At 35.7% G+C, this 27201-nt stretch overlaps 1 protein-coding gene across 4 annotated transcripts in view; it reads right to left on the reverse strand.

The window, feature by feature from the left end:
• The window catches only part of CERT1 (ceramide transporter 1), a 105780-nt gene that overhangs the window by 23313 nt on the left and 55266 nt on the right, over positions 1-27201 (reverse strand). For all 4 annotated transcript variants that reach the window (XM_042941244.1, XM_042941249.1, XM_042941267.1 and 1 more), the window contains 7 exons: positions 24528-24635; positions 23613-23751; positions 18050-18133; positions 12621-12778; positions 7425-7517; positions 2843-2929; positions 344-436 (listed from right to left, as the gene is read on the reverse strand). In XM_042941244.1, the coding sequence (XP_042797178.1) occupies positions 344-436; positions 2843-2929; positions 7425-7517; positions 12621-12778; positions 18050-18133; positions 23613-23751; positions 24528-24635 (762 nt within the window). The remainder of the gene's footprint in view (positions 1-343; positions 437-2842; positions 2930-7424; positions 7518-12620; positions 12779-18049; positions 18134-23612; positions 23752-24527; positions 24636-27201) is intronic.

Below are 27201 nucleotides of genomic sequence, written 5' to 3' on the forward strand. Positions count from 1 at the left end.
TGCTTCCAGTAATACAACATAAAACCACTTAACCCCAAAGAAAAAAAGTGATTTAATGTAACTAGTTATGCTTCTGGTTAACTATCAGATTAGCCACTCCTATCCACCCCCATCCCCCCCTTTCCCCTTAAAGAAAAAAGAAAGAACATTATATTCAGAAGATGATTTCTAACTATTTTGGAGGAAAAACATACAAAAATGTATGTTTGGAAGAAAACATAAAATACCCAAAAGTCTCATTACCTAAATTCAAGAAGAGTGAAACCTTATACAACAAGATAGTTCCATCCACACTGAAGAACAATACAATATATAATTTCAGTGAGCTGTGACATTAGCTTACCTTTTGGACAAACCTATGAGTCCCCACAGAAGAAAAGGCATCTCCAGATGGCATGGATGTAGGCCAATGTAATCTGACCTTTTCACTCTGTGACTAAGAAAACATGTAATGTTAGGTGGGAAGGTTTTAAAGTGTACTTTGTAGCTTGAGAATGGATAATATAACCTGGAACTATCAACATTTAATTACTGAACACTTTAGTACTTATAAGTACTTGAATCACAAAAATACTCAAAAGATACAAGCCTTGCCAAATCCCGACACTTACTTCATGTATTCTAAATCAGTCTCTTCTTTCAGACTCCATAGGTACCACCTTTGACCAGGGATGGGTTCTTTGATTCTGCCCCTGGTCAGACTCTCCAATACCAGCATGGCATTATTTACCATGAATCTTAATTAACAGTGCTGTTAAAGTAATTTTCTATATCCAAACTCTGGCCAAATTATTCCAATCATTCTACTTCATCAGGGATGTGCAGAGCTATATCATCTGAACCAGTGTCATCGTTTGCTTCAGTTTTGTTCCAAAGACCAGGTCATGGATATCTTATCTCCTTTCCATTAAGGTATCACACCTGTTAAGCTGTCACTTAACCTCCTTCCTCCTCCTGAGCTTGCCTAGTTTCTTCTCACTTAGTCAATATTTACTAAATATAATGTACCAGAGCCTGTGCTGTGTTGTGTGTGTACTCATCTTCTAACTATGCAGAAGACAAGCAGTAATTTCTATTCAGCACTATCTGAACAGAACTAAGATCTCATTTCTTATTCACCACTTTATTAAAAATATCTTTCCTTATATTGGCAAATAACATAGAACAATGTAAACTCAAAAATGTCACTGAAGAATACCTAAGTAGTGGCTGTGCTGTGGAGAGCCCTGTGCAATATCTAATGATCTGAATCTTTGGAACTCACTTCATGAATTACTGAAGTTTACTACTCTAGAGCATTACCACACTATAATTATCTTTGCGATATCAACATGTCTATTAGGCAAGGAAAATCATGGTCTGTTTAATGACCTATTTTGTAGCGTATCTACCACAGTGTCAAGAACAGACTGAAGTTAAATAGTCCCATGAATATTTTTCTTTTAAAATTTACAAAAGTGTTCATCGATCCTTTTAAACTCCAACTCAAGCACTGCATTAGTATCCAGTAGAGTAGCATTTTGGAGCCAGAAGACAGAATTTGAATCATCATGTATAACTCTTTGTTTTACGTATTAGAAGACCAAGGCCCAGAGAATTTAAGTGATAAGTTTACAGCTACATAGTTAGTCATTTACAAAACTCAGATTGAAGTTGTCTCGACCTACTCTCCCAGAATAGCACACGACTCTCCCCAAAATAGCACAACTTAGTTTAAAATAAAATCAAAATAAAAAAACACCACAGTGAAGTAAAGCCAAACACAATGATACTCCTTCAGGTTACACTTTAGGCGTACAAATATGGAGCTCATTTAGGACCTGAAAGTTTCCAGTCTTATTGAATGCTGCATAATCTCTTTTGAATGAGTGATATACTTTATAAATTAATGTAACAACACCTTTTTATCACTGATTTAGAAAAAAAATAATGAAAAATAAACATGAAAAGAAAATGTCACTCTTGGAGGTGATTTACCCTCAGGGAGACAAACCAGTAAATGGGCATAACGGTCATAACTACCCTAGCAATGACAAAGAATGACAAGCCAACTTATCTACACAAGTTAATTTGTAGTACAACTGATACATTTACGAATTTATTTGCAAGATGCTTAAAGCCCTGTGAAGAGTGACTAAAATTCACCCTTAAGTACCATCTAGTGGTAATATATGGTAACTTCACTACTGCACAACTAAAAGAAGGCAAAGGATCATACTAATCCTGAGACTAGAGTTAAAGGATTTAAGAAATGTTTTCCTTCACTTTCCAAAAAGAGCTGGGTATGTCTGTTGCGAATTTAATAACAGTGAAATACTGAGCAAAGTCAAAAGTGAGGAAGCAATTGAAGGTGAAGGTAGTTAAAGCTTTAAAGGAGTTAATAATAAAAATGGAATGGCAGTAATTTAGAAGAAAAAAAATACATTCTTGGTCTTCTTCCTTGTGAATTCATATGGTCAGTACTTTGTGGTAAAGAGAAATTCACAGAGACTGTTTTATTCAGATTAAATATATACTTATTCTAAATAGAAAGATAATAAAAGTTGGATACTTCAAGGGGAACAGGTGGAATATTTCCATTTAATTTCATGTAAATTATTCATGCTTCCTGTAAACAATCAGTGGTCTCCTTTCCATTGTTTAGAAATGAATCAATGAAGGAAGTGACTTGTAAAGATTCTTCTACATCTGTGACTCAGTGAAGACAGTTCATTTTCTGGGTTATTAAGTTCACAATTTTCAAATTTTATTTATATGAAATAACACACATCAAGAATGCCTAGTGTTAGAATTTGTGTGTGTGTGTGTGTGTGTGTGTTAGAATTTTTAAAACCGGATATACCTGTTCTTCTATTTTATCTTGTCTGTCAAGAGCAGCTTCAACAGCATCAAAGAACTCTTCTTCATTAATCAGACTGTTTGGACCTTCCTATTCAAACACACGAGAGGAAAAAAAAAACCCAGCTGATTAAAGACAATATAAAACCTTCATAATCCTAGCATTAACTCTAGAGGAAAGTTGAAATGTGACTTGACAAATATTTATAAACCAGTTAATATATAAAGTATTATCAAAAGACAAGTAACATATGCTCTGTGCAAAATCATGAGTGTCACAATTAATTCATATACTCAATATTCATATACCCACTGTATACTGACCAACACTGTGTTAGGGTGATAGTTTAGAACAGGGGTGTTGCTGAACTATGCCCTGGAGTTAAATTTAGTTCACTGCCTACTTGTGCATGGCCTCTGAGCTGAGAATTTCATTTTTAAGTGGCTGGAGAAGAAAAAATAGCAACATTTCATGATGTCAGAATTATAATATGGAATTAAAATAATGTTTTGTTGGAATATAATCATGCTCATTCATTTAGCAATTGTCTATGCCTCCTTTCATGCTACAGTGGCAGAGGTGAATACTTGTGAATGAATACCTGATAAGAGAAAGCATATAAAATCACAGAAAAGTAAGTACAAAGTTACATAAGATCTATTGATAGCCGATAACAAGCACAGACAGGAGTTTTCTGAGGGGCATCTTCCTAAACAAAGACTATTATTTCATGAAGAAAGAAAAACTGAACTGATGCTTGAAAGCTTGGTTAGATGGCAAAGCAGTGGTTCTCAATCAGCTAGGAAACTGCCTTGGGAACTTGTTAAATGGAAAATTCTTAGTCCCCATGCGCAGAAATTACTTTTCAGTGGATCTTGGGTGAAGCCAGGAATATGTATGTTTAATAAGTTCTCCAACCGATTCTCATGCAACTGGAACCTCAGCTGTATCAAATGTACAAAGAATAATAGAAAACAAATAAGCACAGTATGTTCCTGCTGACACGAAACAAGTGAGTGGACTGTAAGTGGAACAATAGCTTCATGTTAGGGGAAAAGCTGAGGCTGAAAAGGTAGGCTGGGTTTAAGGTTCCCTAACTTTTTAAATATCCAAAGTAAGACACATGAATAATTGCTGGTCTGTCTGGAGTTTTTCCAGTTAGAATGATTACCCTAGGCCATCACTATCCCATTAGAAAGTACCTAACCTAGCAACGTGACACCACCTGGGGCCAAGGCAAAAAGGGTGGGAGGAACTACGGTGTAATGCTCTTGTCACTTGTCACAGGCATATGAGACATCTTGATTTAATGCACTAGTTTTTTGTTTTGTTTTTTCTAAATTTTTGTAACGTTTATCTATTATGGACAGACAGAGAGAGAGCATGAGCAGGGGAAAGGCAGAGAGAGGAGGAGATACAGAATCCAAAGCAGGCTCCAAGCTGTCAGCACAGAGCCTGACGCGGGGCTCGAACTCACAAACTGCGAGATCACGACCTGAGCCGAAGCCAGACGCTCAACCGACCAAGCCACCCAGGCGCCCCGATTTAATGCACTAGTTCTTTTAGAGCTATGAGGCTCCCTCATAACCACGTTAAACACACGCACACACACACACACAACTTTTTATTCAGCTACAATATACAAAAAGTGTAAATTTCAATGAATTATCATTAAGTGAACACAGCCATCAAATGACCAGCTGGATCGCCAACAAGAATAGTAACAACACTCCAGAGGCCTCTCTCCTACAGGATTCCCTTTATAAGTCCAAACGTTTCCAACATTCAAGTAACAGCAGTGTAACTTTGCTTGATGTAAGAAAAATACGAAATAGCCAAAATCTACTCTGAACTCAAACATATTTCCTAATGCTTTTAAAACCTCTATTGATCATAACCACATCTACACTTGAAAAATTTTAATGCTCATTCAATCTATGCAATCACTTCAGTCTCAGGAGTCTACTAATTGGGAACTATAGCATTCAAAAATTCTACTTTGATAAGTGAAATGGGCAAATAAGACAGGTACATCTTTCCTTTGATGGCACATGTAAGGGATAACTACAGTAACTGGAATAAAATTTACTTTATTTAAAAAACAACTTAAAAAAAACATTTTAACTCATCATGTTTACCAAGGAAAATAGCTATTTATTGCTAAATCTGTGGGAAACACCACTCTTTAGCTTACTTGCTCCATTAGCAGCATTTCTCATGTTAATGATGATCTTGGAAGAGTTCTCTCTCCTTGGATTCCTAATTTCCCAACTCCTCTCTATCCAAGACTCCTCTTTGGACTCCCTTAAATGTGGGTGTTCCTCAGGGTTCTACCCTTGCTCTCCCCACAGCATTGGCCTCAGTCATGTGATGATTCCTGAAATCCACAGCCTATCTATCCATTTCTCACCTAAGCGTTAGATCTTTGTATCTAATAATACCTAAAACCTCCTCCGGTTAATGTCTCAAAATTCCTATGCACCTCCAGTTCCCTTCATTCAATCACCACACTCTTTAATCCTACTTTTAAATATGTAAATTTATCGCTGGTGTCTGTTCCTATCACTGTATCTTAATCTAGGTTATCTTCAATTCTCACCTGCGAGCCTGAAGTCATGGAAGCTGCCAGTCGAAGGCTGTCAACTACAATCCACTACCCTCACAGCAGGGAGCAAGAATGATTTTTCTAAATGGTATATCTGAAAACTTTCACTTGCTTAAAACCCATTGCCTGAGGATATATAAGGATTCCTGTAGACCTTGCAAGCCTGGCTTACTACTCCCTCCACTCAATAGGCTCCACCCTCCGATAAGGTCTTTCAGTTTCCCTGTGGGCAAAATGCTTTTGTTTTTTTTTTTTTTTTAAGTTTTCCTTTTCAGCCCCTACAAGTAAACATTCTTGCTATTCACCTGGTTAGTATCTACTCAGCCTACTCATTCATTTTTTTTTTAAATATAATTTACTGTCAAATTGGTTAACATATAGGGTGTACGGTGTGCTCTTGGTTTTGGGGGTAGATTCTCGTGATTCATCGCTTACATACAACATCCAGTGCTCATCCCAACAAGTGCTCTCCTCAGTGCCCATCACCCATTTTCCCCTCTTCCCCACACCCCCATCAACCCTCAGTTTGTTCTCTGTATTTAAGAATCTCTTATGGTTTGCCTCCCTCCCTCTCTGTTTGTATCTATTTTTTCCCCTTCCCTTCCCCCATCGTCTTCTGTTAAGTTTCTCAAGTTCCACATATGAGTGAAAACATATGAGATCTGTCTTTCTCTGAATGACTTATTTCACTTAGCATAATACCCTCCAGTTCCGTCTCATTCTTTTTTTTTTTTTTTTAATGTTTATTTATTGTTGAAAGACAGAGAGACAGAACACGAGCAGTGGAGGGCCAGAGAGAGAGGGAGACACAGAATGTGAAGCAGGCTCCAGGCTCTGAACTGTCAGCACAGAGCCTGACGTGGGGCATGAACCCATGAGCTGTGAGATCATGACCTGAGTGGAATTTGGATGCTCAACCGACTGAGCCACCCAGGTGCCCCTAGTTCCGTCTCACTGTTAAGATTTCAGCTAAGATGCTGGGAAGCCATCCCTGACTCAAAAACCTCTCAGTGCTAACAGTGCTTCAAACTCACCTGTTAACTAGCCTGTTTTCCCATTAGGTACTTGGGCAGGATCCTGTATATCCATGCCTAGTACAGTGTCTTGCATTCATAGTATATCTTAAGGAATGAATTTAAGATTATAACGTAATTTCTGGGGATGCCTGGGTGGCTCAGTCGGTTAAGCACCCGACTGCAGCTCAGGCCATGATCTCGCAGTCTGTGAGTTCAAGCCCCGCATTGGGCTCTGTGCTGAAAGTTTGGAGCCTGGAGCCTGCTTCAGATTCTGTGTCTGTCTCTCTCTCTGCCCCTCCCTTACTCGCACTCTGTCTCAGTCTCTCAAAAATAAAAATAAAAAAAAAAAATCACTTTTATTATGATAGAAGAAGATAAGATTCAGTAGGTTGAGAGGAAAAGATTAGGGCCTGAGGTCCCTGGGTGGAGAAAAACACATATTTTGGAACAATGCTGGGAGTGTCTGACCACAACAAACCCCCTCAGGAGTAAGGTTCCTCTTTAGAATGTAACAGACCCCACCTACTCCCTTTCAGGTTTTCCTCAGAAATTTGACAAAAGACCTAAGTATGGCCATAGACCACTCAATTCAATGAAAAGGAGCCAACACCTACAGAATAACCCAGAACCTAGAGTGATCAAGCCCATAAGGGTAGAACCTGAGAAGGAACAAGGGGGAAGGGATGAGGGAAAGCTGACCAGAACTTTACAAAACAAGGACCCTTCTCTATGGTCCTTACATTCACTTCCAAATGTCCCTTCTCTGTAAAGAGAACTTTCCTACTATTCTTTTCTAATCTTATACTCTAATAAACTTTTGTCTACTTCTCATTTTGTGTCCAAGTCTTCATTCTTCAAAGCAGTGCGACAATGAACCCCGGGTATTGTGGTAAAAAATCCTGCAACATTATGATAGATATGGCCTATGTTTTCCTCCTTCTAAAATCAAAATGTAACTTCATACCTCATAATCTGGTCCTCCAAAGTGGGATTTTTTCTTAAGTTCTGTCATGGCATTTTTGTATGCTTCTTCTATTCTTCTTCTCTTCTCAGTTTCCTAAAAAAAAAAAAAAAAAGCAAGTGAAAAATTACATCTGAAGTGGAATTTTCTCTGCATTTCAGTGAAATTTTATAATTTGGCTAAACAACAACAGTAATAAAAAGAAACAGTCCACTCCTGTGAAAAATGAGCATTGTTCTGTCCAAGAAAACACTTTTCTCTGAGATATACTTTACACACAAACCACCATTTAAATCACCACTAAGAATTACCTTATAGGTGGGCTATATATTTAGGTATATTAAGTAACTGTCAAAGTGCCTATGCTTAAAAAAAAAAGAAAAAAGATAAAATTAACACTAGAAATGCCTACAATGTATTTATGTGTTTGTTTCCCCCCAGTAAAGGTGTATTTATTTTGCTTTAAAGAAAGAAAGCAATGGATGTGAAGAAAATAATCAACAGGCGAAATCAATGAATGCTAAAATATATTCTAAGAAAGATGAATGTCTAGTACTTTTCTCACTGTTGGTTAAAACTATTTTAGAGCTGAAAAAGAGCTTAGATTTCTACTTTGATCCTCACCTTTAATCTATAGCCTTACGGGGTTAAAAGACCCAAAGTCAACACATAAAAAAAAAGGCTGGCCCTGGGGCGCCTGGGTGGCTCAGTCAAAAGAGTGAGAGTAACGATTTCAGCTCAGGTCACGATCTCAGCTTCCTAAGATCCAGATCTGAGATCTAGCCTCGCCATGGGCTCCCCCAGCTCAGAGCTGACAGTGCTGGGCCTGCTTGGGATTTTCTCTCCTCTCTCTGCAGCTCTCCTGTTAGCACTCTCTCTCTCAAAAAAAAAAAATAAATAAATAAAAATAAAAATAAAAATAAAAAAATAAATAAATAACTATTTTTAAAAAAGGGCTGGCCCTGGCACTACCAATCTCAAACTTCTTTCTACAACACGAAATGTACTGCCCTGGTCAAATCTGATAACTTAAGTCTAACAAGCTTATAAGGAACATGCATTTATTCTCTTTATTCCCTTCCCTCAAATCCTTAAGGGCTAAATTAAAGTCCACAGGAACACACACAAAGCTAACTACTTCCAAATATCCTATCTGCATTAAAGCTTGTACAAATCAGTTAATTGTTAATTGGACTTAAAGACTAATTTTTGCATACTCAAGAGAAAGCAGGTCTATAGACCCACCAGAATGGCTAAAATTTAAAAACAAACAAATTCCCACAATAACTTGACAATAACAAGTGTTACTAAGAGTAAAGAGCAAGTGAATTCTCATCTATTGCTGATAGAAGTATAAAGTGACATGACCACTTTGGAAAACTGTTTGCCAATACCCACCACAGCTAGCATATACCCCATGAACCAACGATTCTACTCCTAGGTATATGCCCAAGAGAAATGAGTGAATATCCTCCAAAAGCTATGTACAAGAAAGCTCATAGCAGCTTTATTCACAATAGCTAAAATATAAAAACCAAAGGAAAAACTGATAAGCAAACTGAAGTCATACAATGAAATACAACAATAAAAAAGAATAAACTACCACTAAATGTAACAATACAAATAAATCTCATGGTCAATGTTGAGGGAAAAAACAGCCAGACACAAGAGTGTATACGTATATGGTCACCTCTTGAGATGGTGGTATGGTATGGACCAGGAAAAGGCATGCAGGAACCTTCTGGGGTACTATAAAAATTCTTTATCTTAATCTGAGTGGCAGTTATAGAGGTGTATACATATGCATAAAAATCGTCACACAGGACACCTAAGACTGGCACACCTTACCATACTTATGCTATACCTAAATTTTAAAAACTGAACACAACAAAAACATACAGCACAATAATAATATTCAAAGGACTTAAGGGAAAATGAAAAACCACATGAAATTACATATGAGAGCCTATTAACGTAAGCAAACATCTTCAGTGAATTGATTTTCTCTTACTAATACTGTTAATAAGTAAAATTGTTTAATCTTAGAATTTCTGGTCTTCTTAGACATGACTAGCTAACAATTCAGTATATGTCTTCTGTAATAGAAGGGATTATTATAGGTAACCAAGAAAAATAACCACGAAATATTAATTTTCTATTACTCAGCTGAAAAAATAATAGAACTGACATTAGAAACAGTATAAACAATACTGCTATCAAATACCTGTTATTATATCACCTATTACCTATTTAATTGCTCTCAATAGATTAAGCTCTTTGAGGGGCAATTTCCTGCTCATTGCTGTTTCCCCATTTCTAGCTTAGAGCTAGCACATTGGAAGCGTACAAATACTTTTTGAAGGAAACAGAAATTTCACTTAAATCATATTAAATTACCACTGTACTTTCCTTCCCAATTATACGAATTACTTAAAAGACCTATTTGTTGATAAACTAGTCTCTCCACTCAAGAACTTTCTATTTCTTATAGAATGTGTCTTATACATATATACATATGTACTTATATGCATATATACACACGTATGTACACTACACATATACACGTATCTATATACATATTTATATCTATCTATATCGACAGGTATACACACACATACATACTGTGTATCACACCCACATTCTTACATTTCACATAAAATGTAACTGAGATCCAAAAAGAAAAAGGAAAGGACCCAAATAAATAAAATCAAGAATGAAAGAGGAGAGATCACAAACAACACAGCAGAAATAAAAACAATAAGAGAATATTATGAGCAATTATATGCCAATAAAATGGGAAATCTGGAAGAAATGGACAAATTCCTAGAAATATATAAACTGTCAAAACTGAAACAGGAAGAGGGGCGCCTGGGTGGCTCAGTCGGTTAAGCGTCCGACTTCGGCTCAGGTCACGATCTCGCAGTCCGTGAGTTCGAGCCCCGCGTCAGGCTCTGGGCTGATGGCTCAGAGCCTGGAGCCTGTTCCCGATTCTGTGTCTCCCTCTCTCTCTGCCCCTCGCCCGTTCATGCTCTGTCTCTCTCTGTCTCAAAAATAAATAAACGTTTAAAAAAAAAAAAAATAGGAAGAAATAGAAAATTTGAACAGACACATAACCAGTAAAGAAATTGAATTAGTAATCAAAAATCTCCCAAGAAACAAGAATCCAGGGCCATATGGCTTTCCAGGGGAATTCTACCAAACATTTAAGGAAGAGTTAACACCTATTCTCTTGAAGTTGTTCCAAAAAATAGAAATGGAAGGAAAACTCCCAAGCTCTTTCTATGAAGCCAGCATTACCTTAATGCCAAAACCAGACAGAGACCCTACAAGAACTATAGACCAATTTTCCTGATGAACATGGATGCAAAAATCCTCAACAAGATATTAGCCAACCGATTCCAACAATACATTAAAAAAATTATTCACCACAACCAAGTGGGATTTATACCTGGGATGCAGGCCTGGTTCAATATCTGCAAAATAATGTGATTCATTACATCAATAAAAGAAAGGACAAGAACCATATGATCCTCTCAACAGATGCAGAGAAAGCATTGGACAAAATACAGCATTGTTTCTTGATAAAAACCCTCAAGAAAGTAGGGATAGAAGGAGCATACCTCAAGATCATTAAAACCATATACAAAAGACCCAATGCTAATATCATCCTCAATGGAGAAAAACAGAGCTTTCCCCTTAAGGTAAGGAACGAGACAGTGATGTCCACTCTCGCCACTGTTATTCAACATAGTATTGGAAGTCTTAGCCTCTGCAATCAGACAACACAAAGAAATAAAAGGCATCCAAATCGGCCAGGAGGAGGTCAAACTTCCACTCCTCACAGATGACATGATACTCTATACAGAAAACCCAAAAGATTCCACCAAAAAACTGCTAGAACTGATCCATGAATTCAGCAAAGTTTCAGGATATAAAATCAATACACAGAAATCGGTTGCATTCCTATATATCAACAATGAAGCAAAAGAAAGAGAAATCAAGGCATCAATCCCATTAACAATTACACGAAAAACCATAAAATACCTAGGAATAAATCTAACCAAAGAGGTGAAAAATCTATACACTGAAAACTATAGAAAGCTTATGAAAGAAATGGAAGAAGACACAAAAAAATGGAAAAAGATTCCATGCTCCTGGATAGGAAGAATACTGTTAAAATGTCAATACTACCCAAAGCAATCTACATATTCAATGCAATCCCTATCAAAATAACACCAGCATTCTTCACAGAGCTAGAACAAATAATCCTAAAATTTGTCTGAAACCAGAAAAGACACTGAATAGCCAAAGTGATCTTGAGAAAGAAAACCAAAGCAGGAGGCATCACAATCCCGGCCTTCAAGCTGTACTACAAAGCTGTAATGTTTATTTATTTTTGAGAGAGAGAGTGGGAGAGAACGGGGCGGGGGGTGGGGACAGAGATTTCTGCACAAAGTCAGATTTTGACTACTGTCTGGCCTAGTATTCAGAGCTGAAATATAACATAGAGTAAAATTCTTCCAACTGCTACTTAGCATTTCTGGACCAGTCTCTGTACCTCAGTTCCTTCTTTAAATGATGGCATTAGACTAGAACTAAATCTTCTAAGATATGTTACGGTTATAACATTTTATTGTTTTACTGATGTTGAATTCTAAATAGAAGTTTTCCTAGTAAACAAATTCACTGAACCAAAGGTGACATTAGGAACTAAAGACTCATATTGTAATATTGAATGCTAAAGTTTAAGCAAAGGTGGAAACAGGTGAATATGAGGCAAATGTTCAATGAACAACGTAATATATGTTAAATAATAGCACAATGACCCTGGAAGTATACACAGCTATGAACACAGTAAGCTAGTGTTTAACTTCATAAACTGGTGTTTAAGAACTTAAATACAGCTGCACGTATTTCGCAATTAAGCTAGGTAATGTTAAATGGCTTATCACTTCTATTCCAAGGCATTTCTATTACTACAAAATTTTTTATATTAAAATCCTACCAAGAATTTATGTTGTATGTAAATACATAACTGGTGAATCTCATTAGGAAAATGAGTTTAAGATGCCCACAAAATTTCAGAAGAGTAGTACCCCCTGCTACTTCTATCAATCCCAATAGATTTTTCCCTAAGAAATTACTATAAAGCTGAATCAAATTGGATCATTTTTTAAAAAGAAGAAAAACAACACTTACCTTATCCAGTCTTTTTTGCCAGCTGTCCTCACGTTTTACCATCAGTTCAATACAGTGAGAAAGTGTAGCAAGGATTCCAGCAGTAGTTGCTTTAAAAGTTATCGCCTCCCCTTTAAAGTCTATACCATTAATTCCTCTTGGTGTTACATGTGGAAATACTGGGGGAAAAAAAAGCTATTCACTGAACATCTTTGTAATGAAGAAATAAGTCTTCATCAAAATGTAAAACTAAAAAATGTTTAAAAACCCAGTAAGTCAGAGCAGGCTCTTGGATTCTAATCCTCCTCTTGATGGCCAACATTTAAAAATTTCCATCCATACTCTATAAGCAAAGAAGCTTGTGGCAGCGTATGTACTTTCATAACTTTTTTTCTGGATGTTGTTTCATGAAATCTATTTGCTGTACTACACCCAGTGAACAAAGTGGTAGGAGGAATACTTTAACAATAATACTCTGACATCTTAAAATGGGACGAAACTATGGCAAGAACTACCTTACATTTTGAGAGACCTAAAATTTAAAAAATACCTAAAGATAAACCATACAGAATTGAATAAGGTATGTAAAATTAAAATAAATGTCCAAAATTAAGTCTGAGACCAATGCACATGTTAAATGGCTCTTATGTTTATATTTTATAATTTTAACTCAGAGTTAGTCTTTGAATTAAATGAAAACTCTTACAACTCATAAGATGCAAGCAAGAGAGCATAATATCTTATACCATTAACTAATAAGAAACCACTCCAAGAGAACTCCTTAAGAGAAATAATGATACTTTCAACTTTAAAAACTCCTATATAGATATGACTTAGCAAAGGTATAATCCACAAAAGAAGTAATAAAATGAACTTCATCAAAATTTAAAATTTCTGCTCTTGAAAGTACCGTTAAAAAAATGAAACTTGTAGTTACGCAGAATGAATAAGTGTAAAGGTCTAATGTATGGCAAGAGGACTATAGTTAATAACACTGTAAATTTGCTAAGACAGATTTATCAACTTTGATATCTTTTCAAAGAACCAATTTATAGTTGGATTGTATTGTATTTTGAGTCTCTTCTTTTATAATAAAGGTGTTTCAGCTATAAATTTCCCTCTAAGCACAGCTTTAGTTGCAGTCCATCAGTTTTGGTATATTGTATTTTTGCTTTCATTCATCTCATAGTATTTTCTAATTTCCTTTCTGATTTTGTCTTTAATCCACTGGTTATATGTGAGGGTGTTAATGTCTACGTATTTGTGAATACCCTAAATTTCTGTCACTGATTTTTCATTTTATTCCATTGTGGTTAGAGGATGTACTTTGTATGATTTCAATCCTTTTAAATTAATTGACGCTTGTTTATGGTCTCTCCTGAAGAATGTTACATATACTATTCTCCTATTGTTAAGGATATTGTTAAGAATATATATTTTCCTGGGGCGCCTGGGTGGCACAGTCGGTTAAGCGTCCGACTTCAGCCAGGTCACGATCTCGCGGTCCGTGAGTTCGAGCCCCGCGTCAGGCTCTGGGCTGATGGCTCGGAGCCTGGAGCCTGTTTCCGATTCTGTGTCTCCCTCTCTCTCTGACCCTCCCCCATTCATGCTCTGTCTCTCTGTGTCCCAAAAATAAATAAAAAACGTTGAAAAAAAAAATTAAAAAAAAAAAAAAAAAAAAAAAAAAGAATATATATTTTCCTATTGTTAAGTGGAGAGTTCCATAGATGTCTACCAGGTCTGTTTGTTTTTATAAGTATTTTATTTCCTTGGTGTTCTTCCTACTTGTTGTATCCATTATTGAGAGCTGGAGAGTCAAGTCTCAAACTATTACAATTCAATTGTCTTTTTTTTCCTCTTCAATTTATTCAGTTTTTGCTCCATGTATTCTGTTATTATATACAACTACATGTATAATTGTTATGCCTTTTTGATGAATTGACACTATTATCATAAAGTCTCCTCTTTTGACTCTAGAAATATAAACTAAGAAAAGGATGCACAGAACATAACAAGAAAACTTACATTAGAGGTAAGTATTGTTCACAAAAGGTTGAGGAAACAGTCTTTACATCATGATTTAGAACCGTGAGATCATGACCTGAGTTGAAGTTGGATGCTTAACCGACTAAGCTACCCAAGCGCCCCAGGAAGGTGTTTTCATATCCAAAAATTCCTCCTCTAGTCTAATATTCAAATTACCTTTAAGTGTCTTTATTATCATCTTAGAACCTGTGGAAGTTTTATTCTAATCTTCACATCTCACCCCCAATCCTATTCTTGGAATACATACAATTTATTATCAGGTCGGTATACTAGTTCTAAATTTTTAAAAATCTTAACATATTCACTAATCACAATAGGTAATCTTGACCAAATCTTTTTTAAAGTTTACTTATGTTTTAAAAAGAGAGCGTGCATGCGCATGAGTGGGGAAGAGGCAGAGAGAGAGGGAGAGAGAATCCTAAGCAGGCTCCATACTGACAGTGCAGAGCCGGATGTGGGGCTTGATCCCATGGCTGTGAGATCATGATCTGGGCCAAAATCAAGAGTTGGGACCCTTAATTGACTGAGCCCCCAGGTGCCCCTAGACCAAAGCTTTAATGATGGCTCTAACGGTAAAATTTGTTACAATGACCACTCCCAAGAATCAAGTATCATTTCTCCCTTTTCTGATGTTGGCTGCATCTAACACTAAGAGCCTGTCTTTTTTGAGAGATGACTGACACCCTAATCCCATGCTATGATCAAGCAGTACCAGATTTAAAGACTACATGTTCTATTCACTTTACCAGATTATATAGAAAACTTCTAACTCATTTCTAACTCTAACAGAAAGTTACTTTCCATCTATGGTAATTAACAAGAGTTACTTTGCATCAACAGTAAGAAGGAATTATTCCGTTTATTTTTAAAGTTTTTACTTATTTATTTTCTTGGGGGGTGGAGAGAGTGAAGAGAGCATGAATACAAGTGGGAGAGGGGCAGAGAGAGAAGGAGAGAGCAGGGTGGGGGACAGAGAATCCCAAGCAACCTCCACACTGTTAGCACGGAGCCCAATGTGGCAATGTGGGGCTTGAACCCATGAACCATGAGATCTGGACTGAGGTGAAATCAAGAGTCAATTGCTTAACCGACTAAGCCACCCAGTGCCCCAAGAAAGCAATTATCTTATTTTATTTTAATGTTCTTTTAATTTATTTAAAAATGAGAGAGAGAATAAATTTTTATTTATTTTAAAATACGAGAGAGAGAGAGAGAGAGAGAGAGAGAGAGAGAGAGAGAGAGAGAATGAATAAATAAATGGGGGACCGGTAGAGAGGAAGACACAGAATCTGAAGCAGGCTCCAGGCTCAGAGCTGTCAGCACAGAGCCCGACGTGGGGCTCAAACTCATGAACCGCGAGATCATGACCTGAGCCAAAGTTGGACACTTAATCAACTGAGCCACCCAGGCACCCTGAAAGGAATTATTTTAAACAGTGCATTCCACAAGTGTACTTCAAACATGACTCATGATTTAAAAAATTATGTAAACATCTTGTAGGGTATTTCTCTAAATGATTCTAATAACTTTGCCTTCTGTTGCTTGGTTTCAAGTCTCCAGAAAAAGAGATTGGAGGCTTTCCTCAAATGTCTGGAAATCTGGCTATCTGTTCACATTTAAGAGTAAGTTACTAGAAGCTCTGTAAGCATCAGCAGGGTTTTAAACCCAGTGGACTTCATTTAAGGGTGATGTGGTAGTGAGACAGCTTCTTCATGGTAGATGTAGAAAATCTCTATAGGTCCCTTCCTTGTGGTCATTCAGCATCTAGAGTTATGTTCTATTTTTGTATCAGAAAATATACATCTGGTTGATGGGTATTCTGGAAACAGGGTAAAAGAAGGGAGCTTCAGTACACAGACTTTCATTTCGTGCCTGATCATCAGAGTTCTTGGAGATAAAAAGAACAATGAGGTTGCTAAATTTTAATACTCAGTTTGTAAATTTCTGCATAATCACTTTATTGATGATAGGCCAATACACCTATCTTTTGCTGTGCCAGGTATTCCAGAATCTAGAACCGTCCATTTCAATTTCTATAGAAAATAAATTTCTATTCTATTCTGGGGAGTGTAGGTTGGGGAACTGACTGGGCTAGAAGATTGGACTTGCGAGTTTTACAATTTAACAATTTTCTCAATGTCCAAACAAAATCTTTTTTCCATTAAAGCAGATTATTTATTGTGAAATTAAAATATAACTTGAAATAATCTTCCCCAAATAACCCTCTAATTTAATAAAGATAAATCTAGATGGCTCAGTAAGGTTCAACATTTCAGTCCCAAGTCCCAAGTCCCAAGTCCCAAGTCCCAAGGATAGATAACCTTGTAGTAAGAAGCTAGTATTTCACAAGACTGAGGGGAGGGCAGGTCATAAGCAGGAAGAAAGCTATGATGAAACTAAGGAACAGGAAGAGCCAAAAAGGAAAAAGTAGGGGGACAGAAGTATCAGATTTTAGTATCAATAAAAGAATATTCCACTGTGATCTACAAAAAAGAAAATTAATTCCATGCATACGACAGTTTGGAAAATTATTTGAAAACAGGCCACAAATTATACCTCACATTCTTTCACAACATTAGCAAAAATAAGCTTAATTAGATTAACTTATTTTTTCACAATGTCTTATTTTTGTAACTTAAAAAATTTTTTACAAATCTAATCCAGCTTTTTTGTAGGATATTTCAAAAGAAGAGTACTGACTATGGATCACAGGTTTCTGGATTTGTTTTTTTGTTTTTTCAGGCTTAAGATTCCTCATGTAAATGATACCATGCAGTATTTGTCTTTGGCTTATTTCTCTTACATTAGGCCCTCGAGCTTCATCCATGTTGGTGCAAATTGTAGGTTTCTAATGAACAATTCAGAATTCTATCTAATAAGTTAGCCATTATAAATACAGCAAAATAAATGGGTATATGAAATAAACCACCTTGCTCCTGTGTCTATAAACAAATACGTGGTGAAATCAGAGCTATTTTTAATAACTTACATTTAATAACACTGATTATATACTTTTTAATACCAGTTTATTAAGTGGAGACAGAAAAGTACGTTCAACAGAGAGAATATACTCTAAATAAACATTCAAGTTATATTATAATGCTTCCCCTCCAAGAAATAAACTTTGAGTGCTAGAAACTGATTTTATAACTGCTGAAATAAGCAGGTCAATGTCTGGAATTTAGAATGAGTCTTTGTTAGATCATGAGCTGCCATTATTATTTAATGTCACAATGTGTATTTTACTCATATGTCTTTTCCTGGAAGAAACTTTCACTTTCCAGTAATTACACTGCTTTTTAAGAACTACTCAATTAGATAATTATTCTTGCTATATACTTAGTTATTATATAACTTTAGAAAGTACACTTAATCCAGCCAACCGGAAAAAATATACTACTTACACTTTTCCTTATTGCCATTAGTATTATGCAAGAAGTCTCCATCGGAACGTGTTGTAGGAAAGTCATCTTCATCATCTTCTACCACTAAAGAAAATATATTTCAGGATATTAGGATTAAAGGAAATAGAAAACCAATTTTTTCTTATGTTCGAATGAAGTCAATATATTCTAGATTCTGTTGTCAAGGTATGCCCAAGGTTGTCAAGGTATGCCCAATAAACATGCTGTGCAATGTCTTGAAATACATTAGAAAAATTGTACCCATTCTCATTTGTGTAAGGGATAACATTGAGATATGAATTATTTTGTCCTTTAGTCATCCTATCCCTTCCTACCCAGCTTGGGGTGATTTCATAAGTCTACCAGAGGCCTGCAAGGGCTGAGCAGGACTGTAAGAGAGTAAGTTACATGCAAAAGATACCTTAATTTGCCTCTGGGAGTTCTTAAGTTTACTATTTCTGCATGTGTAGGGGATGACTTACAGGTCATGACAACAAAATGACTTACAGGTGTGATATCAATTTGCATTCATCCTTATGTGTCTGTGCCTGGACATTCCTTTTAACTTACTCAGTTCCAGAAAAAAACAGAATCCCCTATGTTCTCTTTCTGCATACCTTTTTGTTCTATGTTCTATCCCTTTTTCTAACATACTTTAATTCACTGTATTATGTATTCCAATCCTAATGCAAATTTATAAACCTTATTCTCTGCTATCACGTTTTTTAATGGCTTCTTTCTTTTCTTTTTAGGTACTCCCTTTCTATGTAAGAAGTCTTCATTCTAAATTAATGTTTTACTTCTTGTCTGTATCTGTTTACATCAGGAGTAACTTCATCCTACAATAAACATTTCATCTACTTTAGCTCTCTCTCTCCAATGGATGTAGAGTCCACCCCTGTTTCTTATTCCTCCCCTAAATGGTAATAATCACCATGAAAAATACTTTTGTTCTGTACTGGCATTTTCTAGTTATTAGGCTATTTCATTTTTTCATCACTTAAATATTTTGCTACTCATCTATAACAACTTTTTCAAATTATAAGCTATTATCTACTAATACCTACTACTCATTTCTACCTAGCAAAGTGATATCAATACCTGACTAACATTTTTCTTTTCTATGTCCATCATTCCTATAGACGTCAATATTCATATTGAAGCCTCTGCAGGCATCTTAGTCCCAAGATTCATCAGATTCCCAGATTGTGTGGATCTTCATCTTCTTGTCAATCATTTGCAAATATGGTCAATTCTAAGAAGTTCATTAACACAGCATACTGCTGTTTTTAAATCAGTACTTACCATCAAACAAGATCCTGACCTTGACTCAATACTACTTTGATCAACTGTTCTTAAATACTACTGAAAGGTTTGCGCTTCACTTATCTCACTAGGATCTATTTTGGGTTTTGTATCTCTAACCATCTAATAGCCTAGTACCACCAAACAGGGATTTTCAACTTTATTTTTCTAGCGCAACACTCAATATAAAATTGATGAAAATAAGAGCTGTTCTGGCTAAAAGAGTGGCATTCCTCTTTTCCTTCCCAACCAAGCACTCCTTGTCCATCCTTGAGCTACCTTTAAGGGATGTCTGACAGGATTTAAAGCCAATGTCCTAATATAAATCCCCCATCCCAATCAGACTGGTTTTCCTTACTAACATTCAAATCTATTATGTTAAATTGTATCTTTGGATCTTGCACATTCCTGCTTTCCCTATCCCTGCAATAATCTAAACGAACCACATTAAAAACAGCAGCTATTATTTATTGAATTTTTGCTGTTATGCACAGTTCTAATGTATGTATATTCTCACTTAATTCTCACAATCATATGTGCTGGATATAATATTCACTTTATAGCTGAGACAACAGATGTGAAAAAATGTTAAGTAATCTACTTCAAGTCAACAAACTAACAATGAATAAAAGCAAGATTAATAGAAACTTTCCTTTGATGTGATACATCTATCTTCTTTTAAAATCAAACACTATGTTTAGGGTAGAGATAATGTTTTCTACTTTTGAAAACCATACACACACACACACACACACACACACACACACACACACACGACTTTAAAGGTTAGTTAAATCCTACTGAAGTATGTGTGGAAATGTGGGTGGTCTGGCTAAGACTGCCTAACTAACAATTCTGATTAATTATTTTATATAAAAACACTGAACACCTAAAATAAATGAGAATTTGCTGTTATCATTTCAATGACACACTTAAAAAAGCACAGTGATTCTTAAAATTCTTTAAGCCATAAAAACACTTCAAACCAAGAATACTCTACCCGGCAAAGTTATCATTCAGAATTCAAGGAGAGAGAAAGAGTTTGCCACACAAGCAAAAGCTAAAGGAGTTTGTCACCACTAAACTGGCCTTACAGGAAATGTTAAGGAGACTTCTTTAGGCTGAAAAGTAAGTGAGTTAATTAGAAACAAGAAAATATATGAAAGAATAAATTCTCATTGGAAAGGTAAACAGAGTAAAGGTAGTAGATTAATAACATATAAAGCTAGCATGAAGGCTACATGACAAAGTATTAGAGCAATCCACTACCTACAATCCACTGTTGTCATATTTTGATAATTTTTATCTATTTATTTAGAGAAAGATAAGAGAGAACATGAACAGGGCAGAGAGAGAGGGACAGAGAGAATCCCAAGCAGACTCCACACTGTCAGTGTGGAGCCTGATGTGGGGCTCGAACTCACAAACTGTGACATCATGACCTGGGCCGAAATCAAGAGCTGGATGCTTAATCAACTGAGCCACCCAGGCACCCCCAAGGTATTGATAATTTAATGAAAGATCCTTAGATTCAGTTCAGCAACTCTGATCTACAAAGTAGGAAACTATGGTCCATGTCCTTATTTCACCTTTACCCAGCATGAGTTCTTAAAAATATCAATATTTTTTATAATAGCATTTATAGGGAAATCAGTTGTTATGGGTTGAATTATGTCCCTGCAACATTCATATGTTAGAAGTCCTAACCTTCCATACCTCAGAATGTGACTGTATCTTGAGATGGGGTGTTCACAGAGGTAATCAGGTTAAAATGAAGTCACTAGGGTGGCCCCTAATCCAAGATGACCAGTGTCCTCATAAACGAAGGAAATTTAAACACAGGCACTTAGAGAAGGAAGATGATGTGAAGACAAAGGGAAGAGACAACCCATCTATAAGCTCAGGAGAGAGACCTAAAATAGATCCTTCCCTCATGGCCCTCAGAAGAAACCAATGTTGGTAACAACTCATCTCGGACTTCTAGCCTCCAGAACTGTGAGAAAATACATTTCTCTTGTTTAAGCCACCTGGGCAGACTCCAGAGGGGCTGCTGAGCCAGATGGCAGCACTGCCGCCCCATCAGCTCCTCGCTGTCCTAGTCTATAGTACTTTGTGATAGCAGCCCTAACAAATTAATATATTAGTCTACCACTGTTGCTATTTATTCAAACATGAATAGCATTTAAAATTATTTTTCAAAGATTCTATACAACCTGGTTATCACTGTATCCCAACTTCTAAGCCTTCCATTATCACTTTTGTCCTCGAAATGTTCTCTACTACTGATAAGATCATTTAAAAATAAATAAATCAATTCTGTATGTATTCTCTTTTTGTTGAAAGGGCTATTTGCAAGCAAATGAAAGATGATGTGTAATGTTTAGTTTGATAAGAAAAGATATACACACATTTTTCTTAAGGAGAAACACAAGTTGAAGGGCCTTTCTTTTTAGAGAAATAAATATCAAATGTTAAAGAACCTAAAACTTAAAGTCTATGAAATATAAAGAACATTAAGGCTACTTAATTTAGATAAAATTAAGTACCTAAATTAAGTACTTTATAAGGAATATGGGTTTCTGCTTCTGACCAACATAGAAGAAACAGGCTACCCTCTAGAATGAAACTAAAAAACTGGAAAAACTACATGAAACAATGGTTTTCAAGACATTGGATATTAGGCCACAAAGGACAATGATTCCTGAGAGTCAGGGAACAAATAACATGAGCCCTATGACTGCTCCAGGTTACTGTCTTGGGAGAGTTTCCAAGCTCTAGAGTAAGGAGGAAACCAGGAGTCTGGCAGACTCTAAGGTGAGAAGGAACTGACAGTACAGAGAAACAAAGGCAACTGGAATTCACAAGGCAGATGACTACAGAGGAGAGGCCCGTACAGAGAAAGAATTCTGAAGATCAGCAGAAGGTCCCTTTGAACATTCAGTAGAGTACTGTTAGCACATACAAGTGAGGGAACTATAGAGGCCAGGGAAAGAACTGTATGAAAAAATTCCAGGGAAAAGTATCCAAAACCTACACGGTACAGGGAAAAGTGCCTGTTTCCAAATCACGGACTGGAAAACCTCATAATTCACAGTGTACTGGTTAAAGAACACTGAAAACTCTTGCCTCAGTAGTGGGGAGAAATTAAAATACATAACTGTAAGGTTCTTATACTATGCTTGGAAGTGGCATGTTACTTGAAGGTAGTTAAATGTACATACTATGAACCATAAAGTAGCCACTAAAATAACGAAGAGTAATAGCTAAAAAGCCAAAGGAGGTAACAAAATTATTTACTAAATACTCAATCCAAAAGAAGGCAGAAGGGAGGGAAAAGAATAGAGAGAACAAAAAGTATCAACTCAGATCAAACACATTTAATAAGACCAAGAAATGAAACCTTGTCAAGCAACCTAGTTATACTGGGAATGAACATGGTGCTATTTAGGAATACTGAAGGCATTTTTGTCTTCACAGCAAAGGAAAGGAACAAATGAAGAGCAGATGTTAACAACATCAGTAATATCTTTAGCAGTAACAAAGAAAGAGTAACTTTAAAAACTTACACGAGTTAACTTAAGATCATGTCTCTTAAATAAAAAAATTCACTAAAGATTATTTTTAAACGTCTATGTAGCTCCATTATTGATTTCTTCTTCTATGAGAAAAAAGCCAGAGGAAGGGAGGGGGAGAGAGAGAAGTGAAGAGAAAAAGGAAGGGAGAAGAGGAGGAGGAAGACAGAGGAATACAGAGATCAACAGAGATCAAATGATTTCAGATTTAGAGGATTTAACATAAACATGCTTCTCTGTAAGACTCATCAGGGGGTAATTTTTTTTTTTTTTTTTTTTTTTTTTTAAAGTTAAGCTCTAGGCCTAACGTGGAGCTTGAACTCATGACCTGAGATCAAGAGTTGCATGCTCTACCAACTGAGCCAGCCAGGTGCCCCACAGGGTAAATTTATTAGACGTGATCATGTGAAATACCCCATACTACCGAGATGATAGATATATTTTTTAATGGAATAAAGAGTTTAAAAATCATGTAAAAGTCTTCAATGGCATCTGGTTTGGGTGATCAGATTAATCAGGATATGTTAATATAGTATACAAGTTATAATACTGAAATCTGTTACACTGGGGGTTTTCAGCAAGTGACTATAATTACCTTTATCACTTAAAGACATTACCCTTTAAAATCAAGAAGCTTTAAATCCATTCATTCTCCAAGTAAAAATAGTGGTAATAGCCTAATTAACCTTTATCCCTTTGAAGTTCATCCTTGGAGACAGCATCAGCACAGGCATCAAAGTACTTCTGTAAAGTATCAACTTGTCTACACAGGATATCTCTAAAGGTTTCCATTTCAGCCAGTTTTTCACGTAAACTGTGGCCTTTCTGCAAAACACACAAAGTGGCGAGGTAATCCAAGTTAACAAAACTGGAATTTATATACTCCTATGATGTTTCATCACCTTTTAAAGTCTACATCTTATTACTGAGGGGATGGGGTAGGGAGAGTTGTCAAGTTCAATGTAACACTCCCAGGAATAGACTTGAACATGACTAATTAGTGGCTTGACAGTGATAAGCCTGAAGGAAGTAGAGAACAGTTAACTCTGACAATGTGCTAATATAACATTTAGTATTTTCAAATTAAACACTGTGAGGAAAAATTGTTAAAGACTTTGGGCAAACGTATTACTCGGTGACCTTTCAAAGGAATGGTGAGTGTCATTTACAGAACTCTTAAGAGAGCGTGTTGTTTGATCATATAGAATTTAATTTCGTTGCACTGGAGCTATTTTACAACTCTTTAAGTAGTAGAAAACTGAGAGCAATGTAAAGTCCACAGAGGTGCAAATTAATTTTGTCCAGTGAACACACTTGGTTACTAATCTCTGAACAGAATATATTTGCATATATTAACAAAATCATTTCACTGTTCTTTACGTTCTGCTTTGAGCCAATTTTTTTTACATCTTAACTCATTAATGAATGAAATAAAATCTGATATGCTCATTTTATATTTGTAAGAATCATGATTTTGCACCTTAAAAACCATAACAATATGAAAAAAGTTACATTGTGGAATATTTCTTTCAAAAACCTATCAAGTTCTTTTCACAATACTCAGTACTCAATTTATGCTGCCCTATAGCATAACAACAAACCTTGAATGAAGAGGTGGATGTTGCAGAATAGCCACTTGCTCCAGACACCAGTGACACCATAGAGCCATGTCGACGCAAGCTGGATTCAGATCCATATCCAGATTCGGTCTAAAAAGGAAAGTAAACTAAGTGAAAAAAAAGTTAAATAAAAAATACTTCATTACCACAAGAAAAAAAAGTTGTAACTGTGAGGTAATGGGTGTTAACTAAACATCGCAATATTCACTTCACAATACATATATATCAAATCATTACGTTGTACACTTTAATACAATGTCACATGTCAATTATATATCAATAAAACTGGAAAAAACACTTAAGAGCAAACAAAAGTTTCCCATAAATAAATAAGGTGATTGTAACAGTAATTAGCAATTTGAGTCCACTCAAGAAATACAGGTAACCCAATGGCATAAGTAATGCTTTTCAATTCCTAGTTGCCATTTAATTGGGAAATTTACTGAACAACAACTTCATGTTGGGCTAGTGGGCTAGGAGGGTTAAATAACAGGAAAACTACCTTGAGTAGTCAAATTCAGAGACAAAGTAGAATAGTGGTTACCAGGGACTAGAGGAAGGGGGAAATGAGGAGTTGGAATTTTACAGGCAGAGTTTTTGTTGCAGAAAAGGAAAAAGTTCTGGAGATGGATGGTGATGTTCGAGATGGATGTACTTACTGTCACAAAACTGTACACTTAAACATGGCTAAAATGACCAATTGTTACATGCATTTTACCAATAAAAATTGGACAGAACAAGGATAAAAAGATGATAATAGGAAAACTTTCAGTACTATTTCTTTCTAGGCGAATCACTTATCCCGACATAGCTCAAATACAACTGTCTCAGTGAAGCCTTTCTTATTACACCAGGCAGTGCGTCTCTGTATTCTCAACCATTCTAGAGCATGATTACGGCACTCAATTAAAATAGTTTTACACTTTGTAATTACGACTGGAGTTGGAACTTCTAGAAGAAGATTGTATCTTTAAAAAATTTTATAGTAACTTCAATAGTTCATAACAGAAAGAAAGTTTCCAATTTAGTCAGTCTGTTAAGTAATCATACCATGGAAGATAATTAATTGAACTCCTGGATATTTGGGTACAGTTAGACTCCGTACTGCAGTACTACTTGGGGTTGGCATTCCTCAGAGCACCAATTTTCACTCGTCTTATAACAAAAGCAGTAATAATAATATAGACAAAGGAAATGAACATTTGAAAAAAATACTTCCAAGTACCTGAAACCTGCTCAACTATTTTGGATTTCTGATTACTTTCTATTGTTATTTTTAAAAAGTACTACGGATAATTTTAGTCTTAGTCACAAAACTTAAGGTAAAAAAATATCTAATCATTTCTGGTATCATGCCTAGTAGCAACATTTAGAAGGTTTTTAGATTACTTGATTTTCAAGATTAAGACTAGGAATCACTAAAATTAAGCACGATGTATTACAGAAACCATTTCTACTGGCATTTTTACATCCTCTGTGCTCTAGCTCCTGAAAATCCAGTACATTTCCTATACACCTATTGGTTTACCCAAGACATTATTCTAACTGAAAAACATTCTTTTAGGTATAAGAACATTAAGTTTTTATACTGATTTAATTACTAAATTAAATGTTTGTGTTATTGTCTTTATGTAAATGATACTAATACTAGTTCAAAACATTTTCCAGTTCAGTATCACTTCATTTAACCTAAGTTCATTATTCTAGGAAGAAGATGGAAAAGGAGGAAGAATGAGAAAGGAGGAAGAGGAATCCAAAATCAAAAGAGTAAAACAGCTCATGGAAAAGAGAAAAGTACCTTAGGCAAAGAGACTAGGAACTTATCCATGTGAAAACCTCTTAAAATTCAAGCTTCCAGTATATACTGGTTGCCACACAAAGTGAAATTATCATACTTCAATAATGGTCATTAATAAAACACTCTGTGAAAGATACTGCAATATGTTCTTAACTATGAAGTTACTAAGAAATTACATATAAACTTAAGACTGCATGGAATCAAAGCTCTTCTCTAAGACTTACTTACATATGTCATCCTAACACAATTCCATACCTCAAAGCAAAACAATATTTTAGTGATGAAGCAAAATATGTATTTTTGTGCCAGGAAAACTATTCATGAAAGGGTAAAACATACACTTTATGTAAAATTGTACCTCAAGAAAATTGATATTTTTTTTAGAAGATAAAACTAATCTATGACAAAAGAAAATAGGCCAGGGAATGGGGGGAAATGGTTACAAAAAGGCACAAGAAAATTTGGGGGTACAGGTTATAATTGTCCAAACTCAACTGTCCATTTAAAATGGATACATTTTGAGGCACCTGGGTGGCTTAGTCAATTAAGCTTTCAACTCTTGATATCGGCTCAGGTCATGATCTACACAGTTGTGACACCACGAGCTAGCTCAGTGTGCTCTCTCAAAAGTTTAAAAAAAAAAAAAAAGGAGAGGTTTGAAGAATGTAATTTGTACCTTAATAAAATAAAAGAAGGTAAGCTTGTTTCAATATCACAGAATCCTACAAAAAGAGAATTCTAACAATCATATAGTTTACAAAAAATAAGACTTTTGAAATAATATCCTAAGCTAGGTTCTTTACCTAAAATGGCTCTAGCTTCTTCTCCTGTCTTTTGATAATAATGTTAACTTTCTAA

Source organism: Panthera leo, chromosome A1 (genome assembly GCF_018350215.1).
Source record: "Panthera leo isolate Ple1 chromosome A1, P.leo_Ple1_pat1.1, whole genome shotgun sequence".
Lineage (NCBI taxonomy): Eukaryota > Metazoa > Chordata > Mammalia > Carnivora > Felidae > Panthera > Panthera leo.